The sequence below is a fragment of the Macrobrachium nipponense genome, chromosome 8 (genome assembly GCF_015104395.2).
Source record: "Macrobrachium nipponense isolate FS-2020 chromosome 8, ASM1510439v2, whole genome shotgun sequence".
NCBI lineage: Eukaryota > Metazoa > Arthropoda > Malacostraca > Decapoda > Palaemonidae > Macrobrachium > Macrobrachium nipponense.
Genome location: NC_087203.1, coordinates 37,383,116 through 37,407,649, shown reverse-complemented (window position 1 = coordinate 37,407,649; position 24,534 = coordinate 37,383,116). Strand labels below are relative to the sequence as shown.

The 24,534-nt window shown below is 37.0% G+C and overlaps 1 protein-coding gene across 1 annotated transcript in view; it reads left to right on the top strand.

Annotated features, from left to right (window-relative positions):
* LOC135223049 (cubilin-like) overlaps nucleotides 1-21,217 on the top strand; it is a 43,318-nt gene extending 22,101 nt beyond the window's left edge. The window contains exons 8-21 of the mRNA XM_064261557.1: nucleotides 414-556; nucleotides 1,929-2,046; nucleotides 3,344-3,551; nucleotides 6,524-6,651; nucleotides 7,413-7,505; nucleotides 7,759-7,966; nucleotides 10,399-10,526; nucleotides 11,201-11,293; nucleotides 11,661-11,868; nucleotides 14,440-14,567; nucleotides 17,356-17,430; nucleotides 18,752-18,962; nucleotides 20,565-20,692; nucleotides 20,835-21,217. Coding sequence (XP_064117627.1) covers nucleotides 414-556; nucleotides 1,929-2,046; nucleotides 3,344-3,551; nucleotides 6,524-6,651; nucleotides 7,413-7,505; nucleotides 7,759-7,966; nucleotides 10,399-10,526; nucleotides 11,201-11,293; nucleotides 11,661-11,868; nucleotides 14,440-14,567; nucleotides 17,356-17,430; nucleotides 18,752-18,962; nucleotides 20,565-20,692; nucleotides 20,835-20,857 — 1,892 coding nt within the window. The 3' untranslated portion in view covers nucleotides 20,858-21,217. The remainder of the gene's footprint in view (nucleotides 1-413; nucleotides 557-1,928; nucleotides 2,047-3,343; nucleotides 3,552-6,523; nucleotides 6,652-7,412; nucleotides 7,506-7,758; nucleotides 7,967-10,398; nucleotides 10,527-11,200; nucleotides 11,294-11,660; nucleotides 11,869-14,439; nucleotides 14,568-17,355; nucleotides 17,431-18,751; nucleotides 18,963-20,564; nucleotides 20,693-20,834) is intronic.
* Nucleotides 21,218-24,534: the final 3,317 nt, after the last annotated feature.

Here is a 24,534-nt window from a genome sequence, read left to right as displayed (position 1 = left end):
AATGAAAACCTTGGAAATTTCGTCCAAAACTTGTTGCTCATGTTTTGATACTTGGAAAAGGAGATATCAGACTAATTGAAACCTAGTAATATATTCAAGTAGTTGTAGCCTGCTATCAATAGTCTATTTACATTCGGCCCATCCAATTACTCGAAGTGAAAGTTGGGGCGATAAGCCTGCTTTATAATGGCCCTCATGAAGATTAAAGGTACAAAAATCGACACACCTTTCGTGGCACCATCAAAAGATTCTTCCATTCAAGTGGTCACATAACCAAAGGGATTTATGTAAGAAACTGAAAGGTCAAGCCAACACAAGTGCAGGTCACACCTGGCTACCCATTGACCTGCAGACGTGGAACTCCTCTTATAGGATATTCAGTGCCTCTATAAAAGAAACGGGTGTCATTACAGTCCACGAAGTGTTCGTGTCCACAAGGCTCTGGGCAGAACTCATCATCATGACTCGGATGACGATGCTGCTTGCCTTACCCGGCATTTTGGTTCTTCTGCTGCTGGCTGGCATTGAGTGTGCTCCAAAGACGACAGAGGCACCGGTAAGCATTTCAGGGAATTTCTCACACTCAGATGTGCCGTCCAAACGGAACTTGTACAGTACATAGTAGACACCGATTACGTATTTCCTTGTTGTCAAGCATGCTGTTATACCACGATCATTAACCTAGCATTTCATTATTTATATTTTACTATTTTGCTCGATGAGTTGTTATAAGGCCTTCATCATTGGGGATTTTTACGAAAAACTGACCAAAATTCCGAAACGCCGTAAATGACAACGAGAGACTGGATTTCGCGAGAGTTAGGAATGTAATTTTTAGGGTTGGGGGTGGAATGTACATACTCTAAGGAGGATTGGGGGGTGGAATGCACATCCTCCAAGGAGGGTTGAGGGGTGGAATGCATATCCTCTAGGAAGGGTTGGGGGATGGAATGCACATCCTTTAGGGAGGGTTGGGGGGTGGAATGCACATCCTTTAGGGAGGGTTGCTGTCGCTAAGCCATCTAGTTACTAAGCATGTAATTATGAAACTTAACTATATTCTCAAATACGTCCTTTCCTAACATCTAGTGGCAACAGGAAGAAGATATGTAAACAAATAAAAATATCAAGGGAAAATAGTTCGTAAACTTTCCAATGCTTCCATATTAGTAAACGATGAGTTTCTGGCCAGAGTATACACGTGCCATTTTGAAAAGAAAAAGTCAGGAAGCAGTTTCCTGCTCTGGTCTTATTATACCATTTTTGAGGAATATACGATACCTTTTAATGGTACTAGTTGACTTACCATATACTATGTGAGCAGCATGACAATGATAGCAATATATGTTAATTTATGCAAATGGCGATACCTGTGTGTCTAAAAACTGACTATGAATACATTTTCTACACCTGTAAATGTCTAATGTAGGTTCATTTAATCTTCAGCGGTTTAGTTTGGTAACTTGATTCTTAATCCCCTATTCGTCATAATGTATATAAGGTTTTGACATGTATTAAGTTGAATATTAAAAAAATTATTTTTGGTATAAAATCTTATTCATCTTTCAACATTCGAGACTGAAGCTTTTTTTAGCTTATGTGCTTCAGATTTACGTCTGCGACTTAAAGAACTGTTCACAAAATGTCAATCCCCAAGTTTCTGAGGAGGCTTTTCGTACGACATGCTTTAAAGCACTAAACTATTTCCAAGAACTATCATTGAGCAACGAAAGTTCATTTTTCAGTTACTGGCAGGTTATGTATTTGAAAATCCACAGACCTCATTCCATGATTATGTTTAGTGTCTTTTCTCCTTTTGTCGTACCCTGGCATCTGTAGTTACATTACATAACAGGGAAAATAATGATAGAAGAATATCAGTGTTTATATAACCACCTTCTTACAAATTGTTTCATTTCATATGATAGGAAAAACATCCAGAGACATCGGGCCACATTGAATCTACTTTCCCTCCAAAGACAACAGAGAAATGGCACGAAAAACCTCAACAGCGACAGGGAATGAACTGCAGCGTCGTCAACGCAGGTAAGTGACATTGTACTTCTTTCTTCATCCTATGAACTTCATATATGCTTGTTTTTCTTCCATTTAATCTTAATATCTACACTTCACTATCATTAGGCAAAACTGAAATTCAAAGTCACTTACACCAGAAGTTTCGTCTTCCTTTACTTATCAACAATTGTTCCATTTGTCTCATAGTAGTAGTCACTGTTTTCCTTCATCTCTCTGCTCATCTTTCAAAAATATTAAAGAAGTCCTCATTTTGGTACATTTCTATTCTCATACTCATATTTCTTATTCGTTAAATGTATCATTCGAGGTTATAATCTTCCATTAGGCCAACAACACACCTTGAAGCCAGAGAATAATTCAATACGAAACTAAGGAACACGAGTTCTTCTAAAGGTGTTGAATGAAAGCTGACGATAGAAAAATTACCACAAAACACAAAACAATAAGCAGATACGAAGGGATAAATCGTACTTTGCAATACAAAACTATCACTAGTTCAGATCGTTTTGCTTAATGTTATATATCTAAGTCTGAAAACAGACGAGTACATTATTACCACAATTCCTAAAACTTTACATAATTATCGCTTGATGCCTAGTCCATGTTTTATGACTGTAAATCACCTAACTATTCAATAGCTCATTTCCTTCGTATGGAAACTAGCCATACCCAAACGAATCTTTCTGCAACAAGGCCGTGAAATACTTCCCACTTTTCATCATAAGTCTTTTTCCTAATCTTATTGAATTTTGAGAGTTAAATATCTTTACGAACTAAAATCTAATTCCTGCCTTATAACAAACTTTGAAAAACTTTTTTCACACGCAATACTTTTCTGCCTAACTTTTCACAAGCACTCTGGGAATTGAAGAGTCCAAATACAACGACTCGTCTCTTTTCCTTACAACATAAAACTGGAACTCCCTTCCCTATATTCAGTTATCCCCTTTCTTAAAGGCTTCTCGAGTTCAATTTACAATATAACTCAAGACATTTTCATTATAACTCGCCGATTGTCAGCTATGTTTACTTACAAATGTGTTGAACCTTCAGTAACGAAATGAGAAAGCAATCTCCTAGACAAATAGTTTGTAAATTTCATAATTTTGCTTTAATTAGTGAAAATAATACTTTATTATACAAACCTCAATAAGTGAACATCAGCCTGAAAATGAAGGCTCTGCTCAAACAATTTTCGTTACATGAAAGCAATGAAAAAGAAAACTGATATACAGACATTTTAAAAGAAATCTTAATGTTCTTCTAACTAATAACTGTCAACATCAAACAAAACCTCTTCCATCAGGTCAAGTAATGGCATCCTCAGGTGAAATCGGGATAGGATCTATCGGAGGAAGCTACAACGATAACGAGTATTGTGTCTGGGAGATCCAGGTTCCCGAGGGACTGATAATTAAATTCACATGGGATTACTTAGACATAGAGGGTCCAAGTCCCGGATGCCCCTATGATTACGTTAACATTTTCGATTATGAATCTGGGGAGAGCTTGACGTAAGTATATGTACTTTATTATTATTATCATTATTATTATTATTATATTGTTGTTAAAAAGGATGGCTGTAATGTGCGAATTTATCTTGTACAGGATCTTTTCTATTTTCATAATAATTCGCATTTCAGGCTCAGCGATGTTGGTCAGTCACTGGCCAATATCCATATTGGAAAAGGACAGCTTGGAATGCGTGAAATGTTTTTGTTTAAAATATATTTTATCAGAAACCTGTGGATATCTTTGTAGTCTCGTTCGTTGGTCTGGGTTCTGGTTTTTCTGCAAGTTCAGGTTGTGGTACCGTCAACACGTTTTGACCAGCTTGATGGTCATCCTTGGGACGTGGTAGGGAAGGATCTGAAGAGGCAAGGTGCTCGGGTCGGTATTTATCAGTACTGAATTATGATTGGCTGCATGGGGTGGATCGTCTCGGGTGAAGCCTGCTCTCCCATGTTGATGGTCGGGGGTCTTCTTGCATGCGAATGTCATTATAGTTCTGGGGATGAAAGGTAGCATTTTGATCCTCAGATGCAGAATTTTGATTTGCTCGCTCACTATGGGGGCGCTACGTATAGGTCTCCTGTTGGCTGTGGGGAGTAAGGTTTCCTGCATAATGTTGAGGGTTGGTTCCTCCTTCCCAATGTGCAATGATTCCAGGAGGTGCGGGCGACAGTGGTCTGTAATCCAGTCAATTATTTCTATATTTGGGATTATGTCTTTTCTTGTAATTCTCTGGTCATGGGTAATCCTGGTGTGGTTAAAGACGGCTCCTTCTTGGGCATGGCAGGAAATCCCCTTGGAGAAACACATGGTGGTCATACTGATTTATGATTCAAGGCATCCTCGGATGAGGCATGGGTACTGGTAGACTACGCTGGTTTCCTTCAAGGGGTCCTGCTGAGGGGATTGTTACACATCACCAGGCTGCTTGTCTTTTTTACTTTTGTAGTAAATAACCAGATGAATATTCTTGTTGAAGTCAGCAGGGCAGACATTATCCTCAATGACGTTCTTGAGGGCATGTTCAACTTATTTATATTTTTTATGAAATTGTCCTTTATAGAAGAGCTCTATGCATTCAGGGACATTGGGGCGAGGTTCCTGCCGGTACCATCTATAGATGTTCCTCTTGATAGACTCTTCTATATTCCGATTTGGAGATCCATTGTCAACAAGGACCCGGGCTACACGTTCCAGTTCTTTGCATGTGTCATTCCAGGAGGAGCAGTGTGAGAGGGCCCTCTTGACATGGGAACTGATGGTGGAGCACTTATACCTCTTAGGTCACTCGCTTGCTCAGTTCATACACATGCCCAGATTCGTCTGTTTCAGGTAGACCTTTGTGGAGAACAGGACCTCCTTTTGCTCAACAAGGACATCAAGGAAAGGGAGGCGGCAATCTTGACTATGTACGATGGTGATACTGAGACAGCTATAGATGTGGAAAGCACGCCTCAGCTTCTCGATTTCCTCTTGTGAATTGGTGCTGATGAAGGTAGCTTTGATGTAGTGGAAGAACATCCTTGGCTGGTCAATGCTTTTGAAGCCACTCTGCTCCATGGTGCCCATACAGAAACTGGTGAAGAGGACTCCAAGGGGAGAACCCATCGCCACCCCACCGATCTGGGGGTACATATGGCCACGGTGGTTGGAGTAAGGGACCTCAGGGATGGGGTGATGGGGTCCTTGTACACACAGTCCAAGATCATCTGGATGGTCTCATTGATAGGGACACTGGTGAAGAGGGACTCCACATCCATCAGAGCAATAAATCCTCCAAGGGGTGTCGCTATTACAAGCCTCCAGGAACTCTGCTGACAACTTCAGGCTGTGGCTGTCCTGGACTTAAGGGGTCACAGTGGCAATGAGCCTCCTGGCCAACTGGTAATTCAGGAGAGGACTCTAACTAATGATAGGGTGCAGAGGGTTGCCTCGCTTATACATTTTGGTGTTCCCGTAGATGTATCCCATTAAGAATATTCATCTGGTTATTTACTACAAAAGTAAAAAAAACAAACAGCCTTGTGATGCATAACAATCCAGCCACCCCTCACCAGGACCACTATGTGTTTTCCCATGAGTATTTCCTGCCATGTACAAGAAGGAGCCATCTTTAACCATGCCAAGACTTCCCATAACCAAAGAATTACAAGAAAAGACAATCCTGAATATAGAAATAATTGACTGGACTTCGGAGTATCACCAGCTGTGCCTCCTGGAAGCATTTCACAATGGGAAGGAGAAACCAACCTTCAACATTGTACAGGAAACCTTTTTCCTCCCAAATGAGCTACCCACATAGCAAACGAGTGACTCAAAATTCTGCATTTGAGGATCGAAATACTCCTACTAATCCCCAGCACTACAATGATGCTCTCACACAAGACAAGCCCCGAACATCAACACAGGAGAGAGCAGGCTTTGCCCGAGGTGACCCAACCCAGGCAGCCAATCATAATTCAGCACTAAACAAGACCACCTATAAATACCTATTTGAGCACCTTGTTTCTCTAGATCCTTCTCAAACATGTCCTGAGGATGAACATCGTGCTGATCGAAACATGTCAATAGTACCACTACATGAACTAGGAGAAAAACCAGAATCCAGACCACAGAACGAGACCATGAAGGAATGTATGTATTTTAAATTAAATATTTTCAGTAAAAATATTTCCTGCATTCCACACTGTCCTTTGCCAATATGAATATTGGCCAGTTACTACCAACATCACTGAGACTGAAAAGTAAATTATATGGAAAATAAAAAAGATCCGGTATAAGATAAATTTGCAAAATACACCCATCCTTTTCAACAAGACTTGTTTGAATGAGGGTCTGCTACCTTCAGAAAAATCTCACTACATAACACAATATCATTACTGGGTTCAATGAATTTATGTATGAATAAGTTGGGAGCAATCACTATTTAAAGGAAAACCAGAGGAACAATCTACAAAATAAATGTCTCTTAAAGCGGAAGGATTTGCGGCAGCAGTATTCCACAGTCTCTAAGAAGCCGCAGTAACATTGTCAGGGTGACTTTCAGCAGCGATTCTTCTGTGACACTACAGGGATTCCGGCTTCAGTTTGAGGAAACATCAGGTAATTCTATTTTCAAGTTTTTATTCTAAAATTAAACATGAATGTTTTATAGATTTAACTGGAAATGCATATTATTAAAACTATATATGCAATGATAACGACGGCCACAGGAAAAAAATGGTGCCAGTATTATTTCAAACAACTACTCCAGCCCTTCTGCTCCAGAAAGTCTAATTATAGTGGAGATAAATATAAGATTGGAGAAACATTTCATCATATATTAGGTATTATCTCGGAGAACACACACAAAAAAAACCAAGGTTGAATTCCAACAGGAACAAATAAATGCATAACCAATAACAATAGAAATAAGGGCTCACCAACTTTACAATGAAGAGTGTTCCAAAAGTCTTTTTTTATATTGATCACCTGCCCATCAATATAGAACTATACAATGTGCATGCTAGAAGCTTTTTTGAGTTAATACAATGGGCAAATAGAGTAAAATAAATAATTTATTATCGATCTACATCCTTCACGAGTTGTTAGGAAGTTTGATTTCATCTAAATAAATCAAAAGAGCACATTCATTTTAGGAGATAACCTTGTAAGCATGAGTTTAACTACATGAATGATTGGTCATCAACATATTTTATGCAGCTACATTTAACATCCATTTATTTTTTGCAGTTATATTTGAAAGATATAAATTCTAACTATACTACCACAAAAGTATTTAAGGAAAAAGGAACACATGAAGAAAATAACATCGTACAGGTACCTATTATGAGTCAACTCTTTGACAGCAACAACCGTTTCAGATCAAAATGAAACAACCGTACCAACAGAGACATCATCAACGGACTGGTATGAAACAACTCAACTTCCACAGATGAACTGCAGTGTCGATACAGGTAACTGCTGAAATAAATTAGTTCAGATCATTGCCACTGTAAACGGAATTTCTGATGCTTTTCTCATATTCTCAACAGCATTTATATAATACTCATGTTGAAAACATAGTGTTTGCATTGCACTCTTGTCCAACAATTCTGGTTAACTTATCACAAATGAAAGGGGAAATGGATAAACAGGCACAAACAGGAATATACCATAATGTTCATCTACTCAAGAAATATTGCCATCATACCAAATCTCTTCCATCAGGTCGAATAGTGGCGTCCTCAGGTGAAATCGGGATAGGATCTATCGGAGGAACCTACAACGATAACGAGTATTGTGTCTGGGAGATCGAGGTTCCCGAGGGACTGGTAATTAGATTCACATGGGATTACTTCGACGTAGAGGGTCCAAGTCCCGGATGCCCTTATGATTACGTTGACATTTCCGAGTATGAATCTGGGGAGAGCTTGATGTAAGTAGCCTTTATTATTATTATTATTATTATTATATTATTATTATTATTATTATTATTATTATTCAGAGATATTGCAACCCAGAATGGAAAAGCCAAAGAAAGAAATGCAAAAAAAAAAAAAAATGAAATATAAAAGGAAATAAAAAACAAACCAAATAAGGAAAACCCAGTAAAATATAAATAACTCATGAAACCCTGCTCACATATTCAAATAATGAAACGAAATTAATGTAAATGTTCTATGATACTGAAGTAATATAATGAAAATCCACTGAACAGTTTCTAGTAATTGCAGTTCCAGTAATAAAAACTTATGCATTATGTAATCTTTAGTGTTTTTATGGAAGGATTAATAACACAATTCAACGAGAGGTAAAGAAATTAAACTTCATATGAAAATTTAGAAAAAGAGTCCTTCATTCATTTATATCTTTTTGCGCTTGCACATAAGACCTCTTTGGGCAGCTTCATTAGTATCGTAGAGCTCTACTACGGTGCATGTTGGACCCAATCCACAGTTGGTCTGGATGGGAGTTATGGTTTGAACTTGGTGGCGCACAATTGGGTGAGAAAATGTAGCCCCATTTGTTGAGGTTATCCCTCGTCCTCCCAACACCCCTGCGAGCCCTGTTCAGGGTTCTCTAGTCCTTCCTTGGTAAGGGCAATGACTTGCAGGGTTGTTGGATTGCAATAGTTTCTGGAAGTTAGTCGTATGACTTCCATTTATCTACCCTGTACTTCATGGCATCCTTAGGTTGCAGGCTTTTAACCGTCATGAAGCTTTTTCTCAACTGGAGACGGCTTGCCACTTATTGGTGGTGGTAGAGTGGGTGTCTGTTGTCAGTTTCTCGTAGGTATTTCCGAGTTCTTGACTGCCAGTGGCGGCGACGGATGTGCAGTGCTGTGATATCTGCCAGTCTATAGACCAGCAGTTGCGGTGCTGGCTTGAGCAAGCCTATGATGAGTTGACATGACTCATTTAGCTCAGCGTCCACCTTGCTCACATGGTATGATCTTTCCAAAACAGGGGAGCAGAACTCAGCAGTGGTGTAGCAAAGCGCTAGTGCTGATGCTCGCAATGTACATGGGTCTGTCTCCCACTACGAAGTTACCAACCCTCTTAAGAGGTTTTTCCTCTTTGACGGTTTCTCCTTCAGTTTCTCTAAATGCCCTTTGAAGTAGGGAGTCCAATCGAGAGTGATACCAAGGTAAACTAGTTATTGGTTGTTGTCTAGCCACTTACCCTCCCTGATTATCTGCAGCTCTCGTTGCGCATGGTAGTTTTTAAGATGGAATATGCAGACTTGTGTTTTTCCTGGGTTGGGATTCAGGAAATAGTATCTGTAGTAACCTGAGAGTTTGTAAAGGGCAATGGTAAGATGGCATTGGTAAGTCTCGAAACGAAGTTTTTCCTATGTATAAATAATGAAGAGGGTGGGAGCAAGCATGGAACCTTGTGGGAGTCTGTTTTTCTATGATCTCCATTTGCTTTCCCTCCCACCTAGTTGGACAAAAAACCGCCTGTTAGTCAAAAGTGATTGGACTAATTGGACTATTGTAGAGTTTTTAATGATTCTGGTTAACTCTAGTGACAAAAGGCGATGATTAACTGTATCCCACTCTCCAGTTAGGTCGACAAAAACAGCCCCGGATATCAATTGAGTCTCATAACCCGTTCTCTATGAACTGTGTCAGGTTTAGTACCTGACCACATCAAGACTTCCCCGATCTGAATCAGGAATGGAGTTTGGTGTGTTTGATATTTACAGATGATATGTTACTGATTCAGGACAGTGAAGAGAGATTACAGAGACTTGTGAGGAAGTTTCAGAATATTTGCAAGTGGAGCAAGGTGACAGTAAATGCATGAACTAGAGTAAGGTTATGAAAATAAATGGAAACTAGGAGGAAGGCACAATGAACGTTAAATATAGGTGCTGTTGGTAAACTTGTCCCTTCTTAATCAGTTTGTTCCTTTAGCTTTATACCAATGATTACGTCTGACCTGTTTGAAAGAGACTGTAAATTTCTAACAATTTTTTTTTTAAATAAACAAGTTGCTGATACTGATCAAAGTAAACTATTGATGTGGAAGGCACTCCTATTAATTTCAGGAAATGCCCTTATTAATTAGTGATTATCCAACATACACAACATGTAAAAGCCATGAATGATTACCAAACTTCTGCATGATTAAAATGGAGGTCTTTATTGTTGGCACTAGCCTTATTTTATCTATATATTGAATTACTGGTCTAATGGTCCAGAAATTCACTTTCCAGCAGATGAACCCTAGTCATCAAGTAAAATCTCACTAGAACACAATATCTTTACTGGGTTCAATATATCTTACGCACCAAGAAAATGTGAACAATCTCTATTTATAAGAAGGTCAGAGCAACAATCTACAAAATGAATGTCTCTTCCAGTGGAAGGATTTGTGGCAGCAGTATTCCAGAGTCTCTGAGGAGCCGCAGTAACATTGTCAGGGTGACTTTCAGCAGCGATTCTTCTGTGACGTTACAGGGATTCCGGCTTCAATTTGAAGAAACGTTAGGTAATTCCATTTTCAAGTTTTCACTTCCAAAGCAAACATGAATGGTTTATTGATTAAACTGGAAATGCATATTAGTAACAATTTTATGCAATGATACTGACGGCTACATGGCAGAAGGTTACCAATTTCATTTCACACAAATACTTAAGCCTCTCTGGTACGGAGAGCCCAGACATAGTTGATATAAATGTATGATTGGAGAAAATTTTCATTATATGTTAACCTCTTATATCAGAGAACATCAAAAGAAATAACCAAGGTTGAATTCTAATTTGAATGAACAAATTAATACATAAGAGTGTTTTGTGCCTAAAGTACATTTTGTTGCAAAAGTGCTTTTTATATTGATTACCCGTCCATCAATATAGAACTATTTTGACTAAATACAATGGGCAATAAGAGTAAAATAAATCACTTAATATCGATCTAGATAATCAAGAAAGGATATCAAGTTTAGGAGATAACTGTAAGCATGTGTTTAACTACATGAATGATTGGCCATCAGCTTATTTTATGCTGTTACATTTGACATCCACTTATTTTTTGCAGTTATATTTGAAAGAGAAATTCTAACTAAACTACCAAAAGTATTTAAGGAAAAAGGAACACGTGAAGAAAATAACATCTTTTAGGTACATATGAATCAACTCTATTAACAGCAACAATCGTTTCAGATCAATATGAAACAACCGTAACAACAGAGACAACATCAACGGAATGGTATGAAACAACTCAACCTCCACAGATGAACTGCAGTGTCGATACAGGTAACTGCTGAATGAAATGAGTTCAGATCACTGCCACTGCAATCGGAATTCCTGATGTTTTTTTCGTATTCTCAACAGCTAAGCGTCAACATTTTCTATATATTCGCTTTAAATAATCACAAGTAATTAAAAGATTTTGTTTCCCATAACATACTAATATTGCCAAGGCTTTGAGTTTCCTTATTAATCATTCTATTCTAGTTTCTTTGTCCGTTTCTCATCAAAATAGATCATCAAATGAAATATCTCCTACCTCTGACCATCTTTCAAAATCTAACTGCAATTTTTCTTATTGCGCATAATCCCTCATAATTATTTTTTACTTCTGAATAGAAATATTGCCACCATACCAAATCTCTTCCATCAGGTCGAATAGTGGCGTCCTCAGGTGAAATCGGGATAGGATCTATCGGAGGAAGCTACAACGATAACGAGTATTGTGTTTGGGAGATCGAGGTTCCCGAGGGACTGATAATTAGATTCACATGGGATTACTTAGACGTAGAGGGTCCAAGTCCCGGATGCGCTTATGATTACGTTAGCATTTCCGAGTATGAATCTGGGGAGAGCTTGACGTAAGTATCCTTTACTATAATAATTATTATTATTACTATTATTATTCAGAGATGTTGCAACCCAGGATGGAAAAGGCAAATGCTACATACCCAGTATCCCTGAGCCTAAGAAAGAAATACATAAATGAAAAATGAAATATAAAAGAAACTAAACAACCAAAACAAATAAGATAAACCCAGTAAAATATAAAAAACTCATCAACCACTGCTCACATATTCAATTAATGAAACGATATTAATGTAAGAGGATACTGAAGTACTATAATGAAAATCTACCTAACAGTTTCTAGTAACTGCAGTACCATTAATAAAAACGTACACACTACTGACAGTGACAAAATAAACTGTTAATTGAAGACAATGCTTATCTGAATTGCATAAAAGCAAAGGGCGAATAAGTGCATATCCAAATTATGGACAAATTATGTAATCTTTAGCAGTTTTATGGAAGGAGTAATGACACAATTCAAAGAGAGGTAAGGAATGTAGACTTAAGACAATTTAGAAAAACAGTCCTTCCTTAGCATCGTACAGCTCTTCTACAGTGCGTGTTGGGCCAAAGCCACAGTTGGTCCGGATGGGAGTCACGATTTGGACTTGGTGGCCATAAGGACAATTGGGTGAGAGAATGTAGCCCCACTTGTGGAGGTTATCCCTCGTCCTCCCAACGCCTCTGCGAGCCCAGTTCAGTGTTCTCCAGCTTGGTAAGTTAGTACCTAAGGGCAATGACTCGCAGGGTTGTTGGATGGTGATAGCTTCTGGAAGTTAGTCGTATGACTTCCATTGATCTACCCTGCAATTCATGGCATCCTTAGGTTGCAGGCTTTTAGCCATCATGAAGCTTTTTCTCAACTGGAGACTTCTAATCACTTATTGGTGGTGGTAGAGCGGGTGTCTGATCAGTTTCTAGTGGGTATTTCTGGATTCTTGACTGCCAGTGGCAGTGGATGTGCAGTGGTGCAATACCTGCCAGTCTATAGACCAGCGATAGCATTGTTGGCTTGAGCAGGACTATGATGAATTGACATGACTCATTCACTTCAGAGCCCACCTTGCTTGCGTGGTACGATTGTTCCCAAAATAAGGAGCAGAACTTAGCAATTGTGTAGCAAAGTGCTAGTGCTGATGCTCGCAATGTACATGGGTCTGTCTCCCACTGTAAAATCACCAACACTTTTATGAGGTTATTTCTCTTTGACAGTTTCTCCTTCAGTTTCTCTAAATGCCCTTTGAAGTAGGGAGTCCAATCGAGAGTGATACCAAGGTAAACTGGGTACTGGTTGTTGTCTAGCCACTTACCCTCCCTGATTATCTCCAGCTCTCATTGTGCATGGTGGTTTTTAAGATGGAATACGCAGACTTGTGTTTTTCCTGGGTTGGCATTCAGGAAATTGGATTTGTAGTGACTTGAGAGTCCATGAAGGACATTGGTAAGATGGTGTTCAATGACTTCAAATGACTTGAGTAGCGAGGTAGAGATTGTCAGCGTATATAAAAAGGAGTGCATCTTTAAAAAATGAGGTTGGTCATTTGTATAAATACTGAAGAGGGTGGGTGCAAGCATGGAGCCTTGTGGGAGTCTGTTTTTCTGCGATCTTCATCTTCTTTCCCTTCTATATAGTTGGACAAAAAAACTATCTGATAGTCAAAAGAGATTGGATTATTTGGACTATTGTAGAGTTTTTAATGATTTTGGCTAACTTTAGTGACAAGAGGCAGTGGTTAACTGTATCATACGCCACAGTTTGGTCGACGAAAACAGCCCCGGTTATTACTCAAGTATCATAACACGTCCTCTACATCTGAATCATGAATGGAGTTTGGTGTGTTTGATATTTACATATGATATATTACTGAGTCAGGACAGTGAAGAGAGACTGCAGAGATTTGTGAGGAAGTTTCTGGATGTTTGGAAGAGGAACAAATTGACACTAAACATGAACTAGAGTAGTGCATGGAAGCTAGGAAGAAGGCACAATGAATGTTAAGTATTGGTGCTGTTGGTACACTTGCTCCTTATTGTGTTACTAATAGCAACTATGCGAGTTGTGCTCCTTTCTCTACCAGTTTTTCATCTTCATCAGTTTGTTCCTATAGCTTTATATGATCGATTATGTCTGACCTGCTCAAGAGACTGTAAATTTATAACAGAATATATTTTGTTAAGCACTCTTCATTGTGAATTTTTACAACCAAGAGAAGTTGTTGATAACGATCAAAAGTAAACTACTGAGGTGGAAGATATAAACTCCTATTAATTTCATCAAATGTCCTCATTAAAAAGTAAATAACCTAAATACACAACTTGTAATCGACATGAATGATTACCAAACTTCTGCATGATTATAATGGAGGTCTTTATTGTTGGTACTAGTCCTATTTTGTCTATAATGAACTACTGTTCCAGAAATTCACTTTCCAGCAGATGAATCGTAGTCATCAAGAAAAATCTCACTACATAACACAATATCTTTACTGGGTTCAATAGAGCTTACACACCTAGAAAATGGGAACAATCTATATTCATAAGAAAGTCAGAGGAACAATCTACAAAATAAATGTCTCTTCCAGTGGAAGGATTTGTGGCAGCAGTATTCCAGAGTCTCTGAGGAGCCGCAGTAACATTGTCAGGGTGACTTTCAGCAGCGATTCTTCTGTGACGTTACAGGGATTCCGACTTCAATTTGAAGGAACGTCAGGTAATTCCATTTTCAAGTTTTCCCTTTCAAAGGAAACAAGAAGGCTTTATAGATTAACCCTTAAACGCCGAATGGACGTATTAAACGTCGAGTCAAAATCTCCCCCGATTTCCGAATGGACGTACCATACGTCGACTCAAAAAAGTTTTTTTTAAAATTCGCGGAAAAATACTTATAGGCCTACCAGCCGAAAACTTTTGAATCACGCGCCTTGGGGGATGCTGGGAGTTCACGGATCAAGGCGTTGTTTTGTTTACAATCGTTACGCAGGCGCGCAAGCGCGAATTTCTTTCTTATCGCACTAAAAGGTATCAGTGACACATCTCAAAAATTATTTCGTCACATAATTTTTGCACCGTTTTAAATTATCCGTTACATGAAGTATTATATATGAAAATGTGCGCAATTTCATTTAAAATACAACAAAAGAACAATTATGATTGTACCTTTTATCAATTTTTAAATATTTCCATATAAATAACGATAAGTGCCAAAATTTCAACCTTCGGTCAACTTTGACTCTACCGAAATGGTCGAAAAACGCAATTGTAAGCTAAAACGCTTATATTGTAGTAATATTCAACTATTTGCAACAAATTGGAAGTCTCTAGCACAATATTTCGATTTATGGTGAATTTATGAAAAAACTTTTTCCTTACGTCCGCGTGGTAACTCTTCCGAAAAAAATCATACATGCGATTGTGGTAATGTTTGCACCATTTTAAAATTAGCCGTTATATAAAGTTTTATATATGGAAATGTGCGCAATTTCATGCACAATACAACTAAAAACAACCCATGGTTGTAGCTTTTATCAGTTTTTAAATATTTTCATATAAAAAATGATAAGTGACAAATTTTCAACCTTTGGTCAATTTTGACTCTACCGAAATGGTCGAAAAACGCAATTGTAAGCTAAAACTCTTATATTTTAGTAATATTCAATCATTTACCTTCATTTTGTAACAAATTGGAAGTCTCTAGCACAATATTTCGATTTATGGTGAATTTATGAAAAAAATAACATTTTCCTTACATCCGCGCGGTAACTCTTCCGAAAAAATCATACGTGCGATTGTGGTAATTTTTGCACCATTTTAAATTAGCCTTTACATAAAGTTTTATATATGAAAATGTGCGCAATTTCATTTAAAATACAACGAAAAATAATTGAAGGTTGTAGCTTTTCTCATTTTCGAAATATTTGCATATAAACCACGATAAATAGAAAAAAAACCACGTTTGGTCAACTTTGACTCTACCAAAATGGTCGAAAAACGCAATTGTAAGCTAAAACTCTTATATTTTAGTAATATTCAATCATTTAACTTCATTTTGCAACAAATTGGAAGTCTCTAGCACAATATTCCGATTTATGGTGAATTTATGAAAAAAACTTTCCTTCCCTTCGCGCGCGGATTCTCCGCCATAAATCTCCGAATTGCGTACATCGAATTCTCGGAAAATTTGCTCCGTTTCATATTAGGCATTTCATAGAGTTTTATATATGAAAATGTGCGCAATTTCATGTAAAATAAAAGGAAAAATATTTGAAGGTTTTAGCTTTTCTCATTTTCGAAATATTTGCATATAAATCACGATAAATAGAAAAAAAACCACGTTTGGTCAACTTTGACTCTACCGAAATGGTCGAAAAACGCAATTGTAAGCTAAAACTCTTACAGTATCGTAATATTCAATTATTTGTATTCATTTTGAAACAAATTGGAAGTCTCTAGAACAATATTTAGATTTACGGTGAATTTTTGAAAAAAACATTTTTTTACGTCCGCGTGTTACAAATTCGTACATCATTTTGTGATAATATTTTTCTGGTGTTGCTTTTATTGTTTTACAATGTATTATATATCAAAATGATTGCAATTTAGTGAACAATACAACGAAAAAAAAGAAACTCGTTAGCTTTTACCGTTTTTTGCACAGCGTGATTTTAATACAATTATGTATGATTTTTTTTTTTCGCTACCATATATCGCATTATTTACATATGATAATGATATCATTTTTCATTTCTGATGATTGCATACTAAACTTCAGGCAATGACAAAAAAAGGAGCCAAAAATGAACTCTTAATCTTAAAAACTAAGTGCGCTGTGATTTTTTAAAAAAACTATTTTTTCCGCTTCTGCGCTCACTCAAAACCGACTCCGGCATTCGGGGGAGTTTTTGATTTTTACCGCTTCGGCGTTTAAGGGTTAAATTGGAAATTTATTTTATTAGAATCATAAGCAATGACAACGAGAGCCAGTTGTCCAAAGAATAACAATATTTCATACAACTTCTTAAGCCTTTCTACTATGGTAAGCCCAGTGACATTGCTTTTTACCCAAAGTGTATTTTGTTGAAAAGTCTGTTTCTTATACTGATTACCTGCCTTTCAATGTAGAACTATATTACAATGTGCATGCTAGAAGCTATTTTGACTAAATGGAATGGGCTACAAAGGGTAAAATAAATCACTTGATATCGATCTAAAGGCTAGTTGGCAGAAAGTTGGGTTTTACCCGAATAAATCAAGAAACCATATTAAGAGATATCTTTGTCGGCATGTGTTTATCTAAATAGATGACTGGCCATGATTTTATTTTTTTTAATTACATTTGACAGAGATAAATTCTAGCTTCTTATTTTCTGTAGTTACTTTTTACAGAGATAAATTCTAGCTAAACTACCGCAAGAGTATTTAAAGGAAAAGGAGCACATGAAAAAAATAACCTTTAAGTACACATTATGCATCAACTCTATTGACAGCAACAACCGTTTCAGATCAATATGAAACAACCGAAACAACAGAGACAACATCAACTCAACTTCCACAGATGACCTGCAGTGTCGATACAGGTAACTGCCGAACGAAATTAGTTCAGATCACTACCACTGTAATCAGAATTCCTGATGTTTTTCTCATATTTTCAACAGGTAAACGTCAATATTTTCTATATATTCGTTTTAAAAAAATCACTTGTAAGTAAATTTTGCTTCCTATTACATACTAATATTGCCAAGTATGTGTGATTTCTATATTAGTTAGTCTATATTCGTTTATTTACTCTCTTGTCCTTTTCTCATTAAATTAAATATTTCTTCCCTCTGACCATCTTTCAAACAATAATTGCAATGTCTTATTGTGAATTGTCATTAGCACAGCTATATTTTCTAACTCATCAGAATATTTCAAACGACGTCACCCTGAATTACAAAATTATCACTTAGTAATGTTGCTCTTGAATAACTGTCATTGGCACATTGAATACAAATAGTCGTCATACCATGTATGTAGTCAAGTAATTTACAGTTAAGCAGTAACATCACTTATTCAGATCTAGTTTAGTTGATTTGATATAAAGTTATTTATCACTGCGATACAACGAGATATTGTTATTTTGACAATTCTGGAAACTTTATACAATTGTTGTTTTAATATGTGGAAACGTTTCATGACCTTAACTCCATGTGGAACTTTGAAAAACCATGAAAAGTCTTGCATCAACCAAAACTGCTCCTGAAGTAGCCATCAAGTACTCATCATACCTAACATAACTGAGTTTCTGAGGAGGGATTTTTCCCAAAGGCTATTATAGAGATTCGAAATATTAATATCTCTATATATATAGTTTGATCAATCTGAAGCTTGACTTGATTAACATTTATAGACTTCATTTCCATCACCTGGAATGTGAGTGACACTTCTCTGTGATGGTAAGGCTCATTTCAAAATAATTTTCCACTAAAATCATTATGACATAAATATGCCATAATAATTACCTAGAGAGTGAAACTCCACTATAGTTTTCCCTGTGATCCCAATTCTTATAAGCTTCCTCTTTTTGATAAGAGATATCTTTTAAGTTGTCACAAAGAAAACTTGGGGACTTTCCTGTAATGATTCTATAAAGGAATAAAGGTAAAGAAAAACATGTACAACGTACACAGATGAAAAGAAATTGGAATACCAAACAAAATTTGTTTGTAAATACCATAATTTAGCTCTGATTTGTGGAAATAACACTTTCTTATTTAATACCCATGTTTGAAAACATCGTGTTTGAATTCTGGTTGACACAAATGAAAGGGGAAATGTATAAACAGACACAATTAACAATCTATCATAGTCTTCACCTATCCGAGAACTATCGCCGCTATACCAAATCTCTTCCATCAGGTCGAATAGTGGCGACCTCAGGTGAAATAGGGATTGGATCTGTTGGAGGAAGCTACAACGATAACGAAAATTGCGTCTGGGAGATCGAGGTTCCTGAGGGAATGGAAATTCAATTCACGTGGGATTACTTCGACGTTGAGGGTCCAAGTCCCGGATGCCCTTATGATTACGTTGACATTTCCGAGTCGTCTGTATTTGGGGAGAGCTTGACGTAAGTATACGTTCTTTATTGTTATTATAATATATTTTTTTTCTATCGCAGTCATCCTATTCGACAGGGTGGTATTCATAGTGTAGGGTTCCGGGTTGCATCCTGGGTCCTTGGGAGTCCATTTCTCACTTTGTGTACTGGTTCTAACAGCACGGTCTTCTGCAAGAGTTCTGTATTTGCTCTTGAGTGTAGTGTGTATTGTCATGTGTTTCTTAGTTTTCTGGTTTATGCTTTGGAGTTCAGCCTTCGTCCACTTAACTACTCCCACACTGTATCTGATTATTGGTACTGCCCATGTGTTTTATGGCTTTCATCATGTTTCCGGTGTTGAGTTTTGACTTGAGTATCGCCTTAAATCTCTACATATCTTCTTTCCTGATAGTATCCTTTCATCTTTAGGTGTTTTATATTATTATTATTAAAAGATGATGGAACCCAGGATGGAAAAGGCGAATGCTACATGCCCAGTATCCCTGAGCCAAAGAAAGAAAAACTTATGAAATATCAATTTTACAAGAAAATCATAAACCAAAACAAATAAGAAACACCCATTAAAATATAATTGACTCATGAAAGCCAGCTCACATATTCAAATAATGAAACGATATCACTGTTAAATGTTTCATTATATTAAAGAACTATACTGAAACTCAAGAAAATATCTATCTAACAGGCTCTGCACACAGCAGTTCTAGTAATAAAATTTACACACTACTGATAGTGACTAAAAATAACTTTTAAGTAACGATAATGACCCTTTGAACTGCATAGAAGCAAAAGGCGAAGAAATGCATATCCGAATTAAGGACAAACTATGTAATCTATAGCAATTTTATGGACGTATTAATGAAACAACCCAAAGAGAGGAAAGGAGAGTAGACTTGATATATGGAGTTTAGCGTGTTTGATTTTTACAGATGATATGTTAATGATTCGGGACAGTGAACCGAGATTGCAGAGACTTGTAAGTTTAAGAATGTTTGAAAGAGCAACACGTTGACAGGTTATGGGAATACATGGAAACTAGGAAGGAGGCACAATGAATGTTAAAAATAGTTGCTCCTGGTACACTTGCCTCTGTTTATGTTAATGGAAGCAACTATAGATGCTGTGCTCCTTTCTCTACCAATTTTTCATCTAAATAAGTTTGTTTCTTTAGCTTTATATGAATGATTATGTCTGACCTGATCGAAAGAGACTAAATTTCTAACAGAAAATTTTTCGTTAAGCGCTGTTCATTGTAAATTTTTACAGCAAAAGGTTGTTGATTATGATAAAAAGTAAACTACTGAGGTGGATGGCATACTTGCTAATTTCAGCAAATGTCCTCATTAATAAATATACAACCTACGTACACAACTTGTATTCGCATGATTAAATTGGAAGTTCTTATTGTTGGCACTATTCCTATTTCATCTATACCGAACTGCTGTTCCAGAAATTCACTTTCCAGCAGATGAATCGTAGTCATCAAGACCAATCTTACTAGATAACACAATATCTTTACTGGGTTCGATACAGCTTATGCACGAAGAAAATGGGAGCAATCACTATTTAAAGGGAAGTCAGAGGATCATTCTACTATATCAATGTCTCTTCCAGCGGAAGGATTTGTGGCAGCAGTATTCCAGAGTCTCTGAGAAGCAGCAGTAACATTGTCAGGGTGACTTTCAGCAGCGATTCTTCTGTGACGTTACAGGGATTCAAACTTAATTTCCAAGCTATTCTAGGTAAGTCTACTTTTATATTGCCGTCTTAAACTGCACACGCATGACAGAAATTTAAAGTTTGGTCATCATTTCACACAAGTACGTTGCTGATCTGTCGGATATTCGATATAATTACAATAATTTCCGTTTTGTTTCGTGACAGGTGGTGTATTTGTAATGTCGTAAGGCAACGGAAAAAAAAGACTGTAGTTCCCAAGTCAACTGTTCCTGACAAGTCGACACACGAGTAAAGCAAGCAAGAAAAACCGTTTGGTGGAGCTGGTGGACGCGAGAGGTCTCATAACAACTGGAGATCTGAAAAACACCTTTCTAAGGCCTGACGTCACACCTGAGCTGCTACTGCATACAATGGCTGCTTGAAATAACAAGAAATGATTTGATTCAAGACGGCTTAACTTTCACTGGCACCTTATTTTCAATAGGTTCGTGTAACCATTATGCACTGAAGAACTATAATGGCTAGGTTTAAATTATAATCCCTGAAGAACTATAATGACTAAGTTTAAATTATAATCCCTGAAGAACTATAATACTGGAAATAGTTTGAATTATAATCACCCTGAAGAACTATAATGACTGGTTCAAATTATAATCCCTGAAGAACTATAATGACTAGTTTAAATTATAATCCCTGAAGAACTATAATGACTAAGTTTAAATTATAATCCCTGAAGAACTATAATGACTAGGTTTAAATTATAATCCCTGAAGAACTATAATGACTAAGTTTGAATTATAATCCCTGAAGAACTATAATGACTAAGTTTACATTTCATGTATAAGACTTAGAACACGAAAATTCACTAACAATGACCACATCCAACTCTCTACCACAAGAGGAATCTAACAACTGAAGAAATACCAAGAACAAATTCTTACTGAACTGATCAACTGACTTATGTAATTTGGCGCCGTTACGACCATAGTAATTGACGAAGGAATATTTTGTTTTATCGTAATATAAAGGCATGGTCATCTCTTGGATTTATTTATATGCTGGATATTTGACTCGCATTTGCTGAAAGTAACTTAATGGAGTCACATTTCAATCGTAGGTTTATTTGGCTTACTTGGAAATTTGTATAAAATTTGTATAATCACTGAGAAACATTGCCAAGCTCTGTCTGGTATCTTCATGTTACATATGGCCTAAGCACATATATACGTCCCTACTCTTGAACAATTCCGAATAAAAGTACACTTATAAGATGACTAGTATGTTAACATAAGTTAGATCGACTAAAGTACTATGAGCTCTAAATCAAAATATTAGAAATCTATCTGTAACACCTAATACATATCTTCCCTTACAAAACCTTGATAAATGTTCATTATCAAAGTAAGCGGCTAATGGCATCTACTACATCATGTTGCTGGTTCATTGCAAACACCTGCCCACCTTACACAAAAAAATAATAAGTAAATAAATAAATAAATAAATAAATAAAAATGTTACTGAAAATTATCTTACTATAATAACCTTATTTGTCACAAGCGTATATACAATTTTTCACTTACAAGATTATTCGTGAAAGATTGCAAGTGTGATTTTTAAAAACCCTGGTCTTTGTTCTTAAGTGTTATTTTCCTTTATTTATGAAAAGCACCCAATACATGAATCGCCTCATTCATTGAAATGCTCCCAAAGCAGAATATCATAAGGAGTCTTGCGGCAACTGAGCTACCGGTACTTGCTATTCTGAGCCTTGGAGTGTTGGAGTGATTAATCCACTGAACCTGATATAAATGGAGGGTTTGGCAGGAATTATATTCTATTTGAAGTCGTCCTGCATGATTAATGGATAATCAACTGCACTTGAGGAATTTATGACCCGGTTGTCTTCTTCTTTCGCACCGTTATCCCTACACTAACAGGTCGGTTGCCTGATCGGCCTTTTCTTACATCAAGCATAGTTAATTATGTGTTTTGGGGTTTTTACGACCACATGCCCTTGCTTCCATCAAGCACAGTTATGGAGGTGGGACTCGCCTTTGACTGAAAAGTCCACCTGTATGGCAGCAGTTTCCACAGGGCGGTGGGCCTAGCATATTACTAAAACGTAAGACTGCAAGGCAGCAGTTTCCTCAGTTATTGGCGGTAGGCCCAGCTTTTACTAAAAAAAAAAAAAAAAGTAAGACTGCAAGGCAGCAGCTGTCCTTTTCGTCGCCTTTTACGACACGCAGGACCTACGGTGGTAGTATTCTTACACCCCTACCACAGGGTGGTTTTATGACCTGGTTCTAACAGGTATCAAATAACGAAGTTACTGATAATGCCAAACCTAATATTTACAATTTAAACATACCTAGAACGGCCTGTATCCAAAAATTCATGATGAGGAGGAGTAGGTGGGGATGGATGAAATAAAATCAGGACTCAACTTTTTCCTTCGATAATCTAAATGGCATTCCCATTAAAGTCCTTAAGGATCTTTGTGGATGAACGCAAGATTAGCAATACAGTGCCTGTTCCAGAGAATGGAATACCTGCAGACTGCAGTAACTACAGGCCAACTTCTAATCTCCCTGTGCTCTCAAAAGTTGCAGAAAAACTTATTTTTAAGCCACTATACAAGCATGTGAAATTTAAAGGATTGTTTACTGATAGCCATTATGCATATAGGAAGCAGTTAGGTAAGTACCTGCAGGGCTCTTTTAGACTTGACATTCCATTTGCAAAGGAACCTTGATAAGACCCTGAGTGCAGATTAAATCAAATAGATTTTAGTGCTGTATTCTATTTAGTAAATCATATGGAACTTCTTTATAATCTTCAAAATCTTGGAGTGGGTGGGTATGTTCCAGGATTACTTCAAGATTTCCTTACAAGTAGGCAGCAGTGAGTTGCTGCTGATAGGATCTTTAGCAAACCTAGACCTATCTTGTCAGGAGTTCCACAGGGTAGTGTTCTTGGTTCACGGTTATTTATTTTTTTTTTTTTCCTGATTTAGAGGGATGAAAACGTAAAATTTCATAAGAACCTGATTTAGTGTTTCATTTTAATAGCAAATCAAACACTCTAAGTATTGCATCTACATAAACATCAATTGGCAACAGAAACATGTTTTTTTATTAGTAGTGAAATATAGCGTTAAAGACACGAATGATTTGAGAAAAAAAAAAAAAGCAAATCACTGCGGTCTCTCTATCACTCTTGAGAATTTAAAAGGATAGTAATTTTGAGAAGCTGAAGTCCGCAAATGGAAAAGACACCAAAACTGTGGTAAATACCTTCCTTCAAACATACATACAACTGACAATACACGATATCAGTTCGACCAACTAAAAATCTTGGCCATAACGCTATATATGCTATTCTTGCACTCAGCACATACACAAGCCACTTAGTAGAAAACATTAAATGCGAAACTAATCGACCCACGAATGAATCATAAACTTATCTATTCATACTTTTATGGCAAATATAAAATGACTGTATGCACTGCAGATGCACCTTGTCACTGGTCTGTTGAGAACTTGACCAACAGAATGTGGACTAATGAGGTTCCCTCGTGAATACCTTACTCACTCAAACACCAAAAGCAGATGACACACGTGTCTATATGCAAGCACAAGTCCCAGAATAGCCATCCTTACTCTCTAAAATCGCATCGGCGCTTCTTTCGAAAAGAGAGGCAGATGAATATAAAATAAATTCATCCACAGGGTTCAAAAGTCTAACTCCTAAAATTAACTCCGTCATAACCACAAGTCCTGATGTGAATTCAGATTAGGTCATTTCTTATGCTCGCTCTGGTGCTTAAGAGGGACTCGATTTATCTTATCGGCTAGGATAACAAATGCCACAAAATTCTTTATTATTTGAACTGAACATTCATATC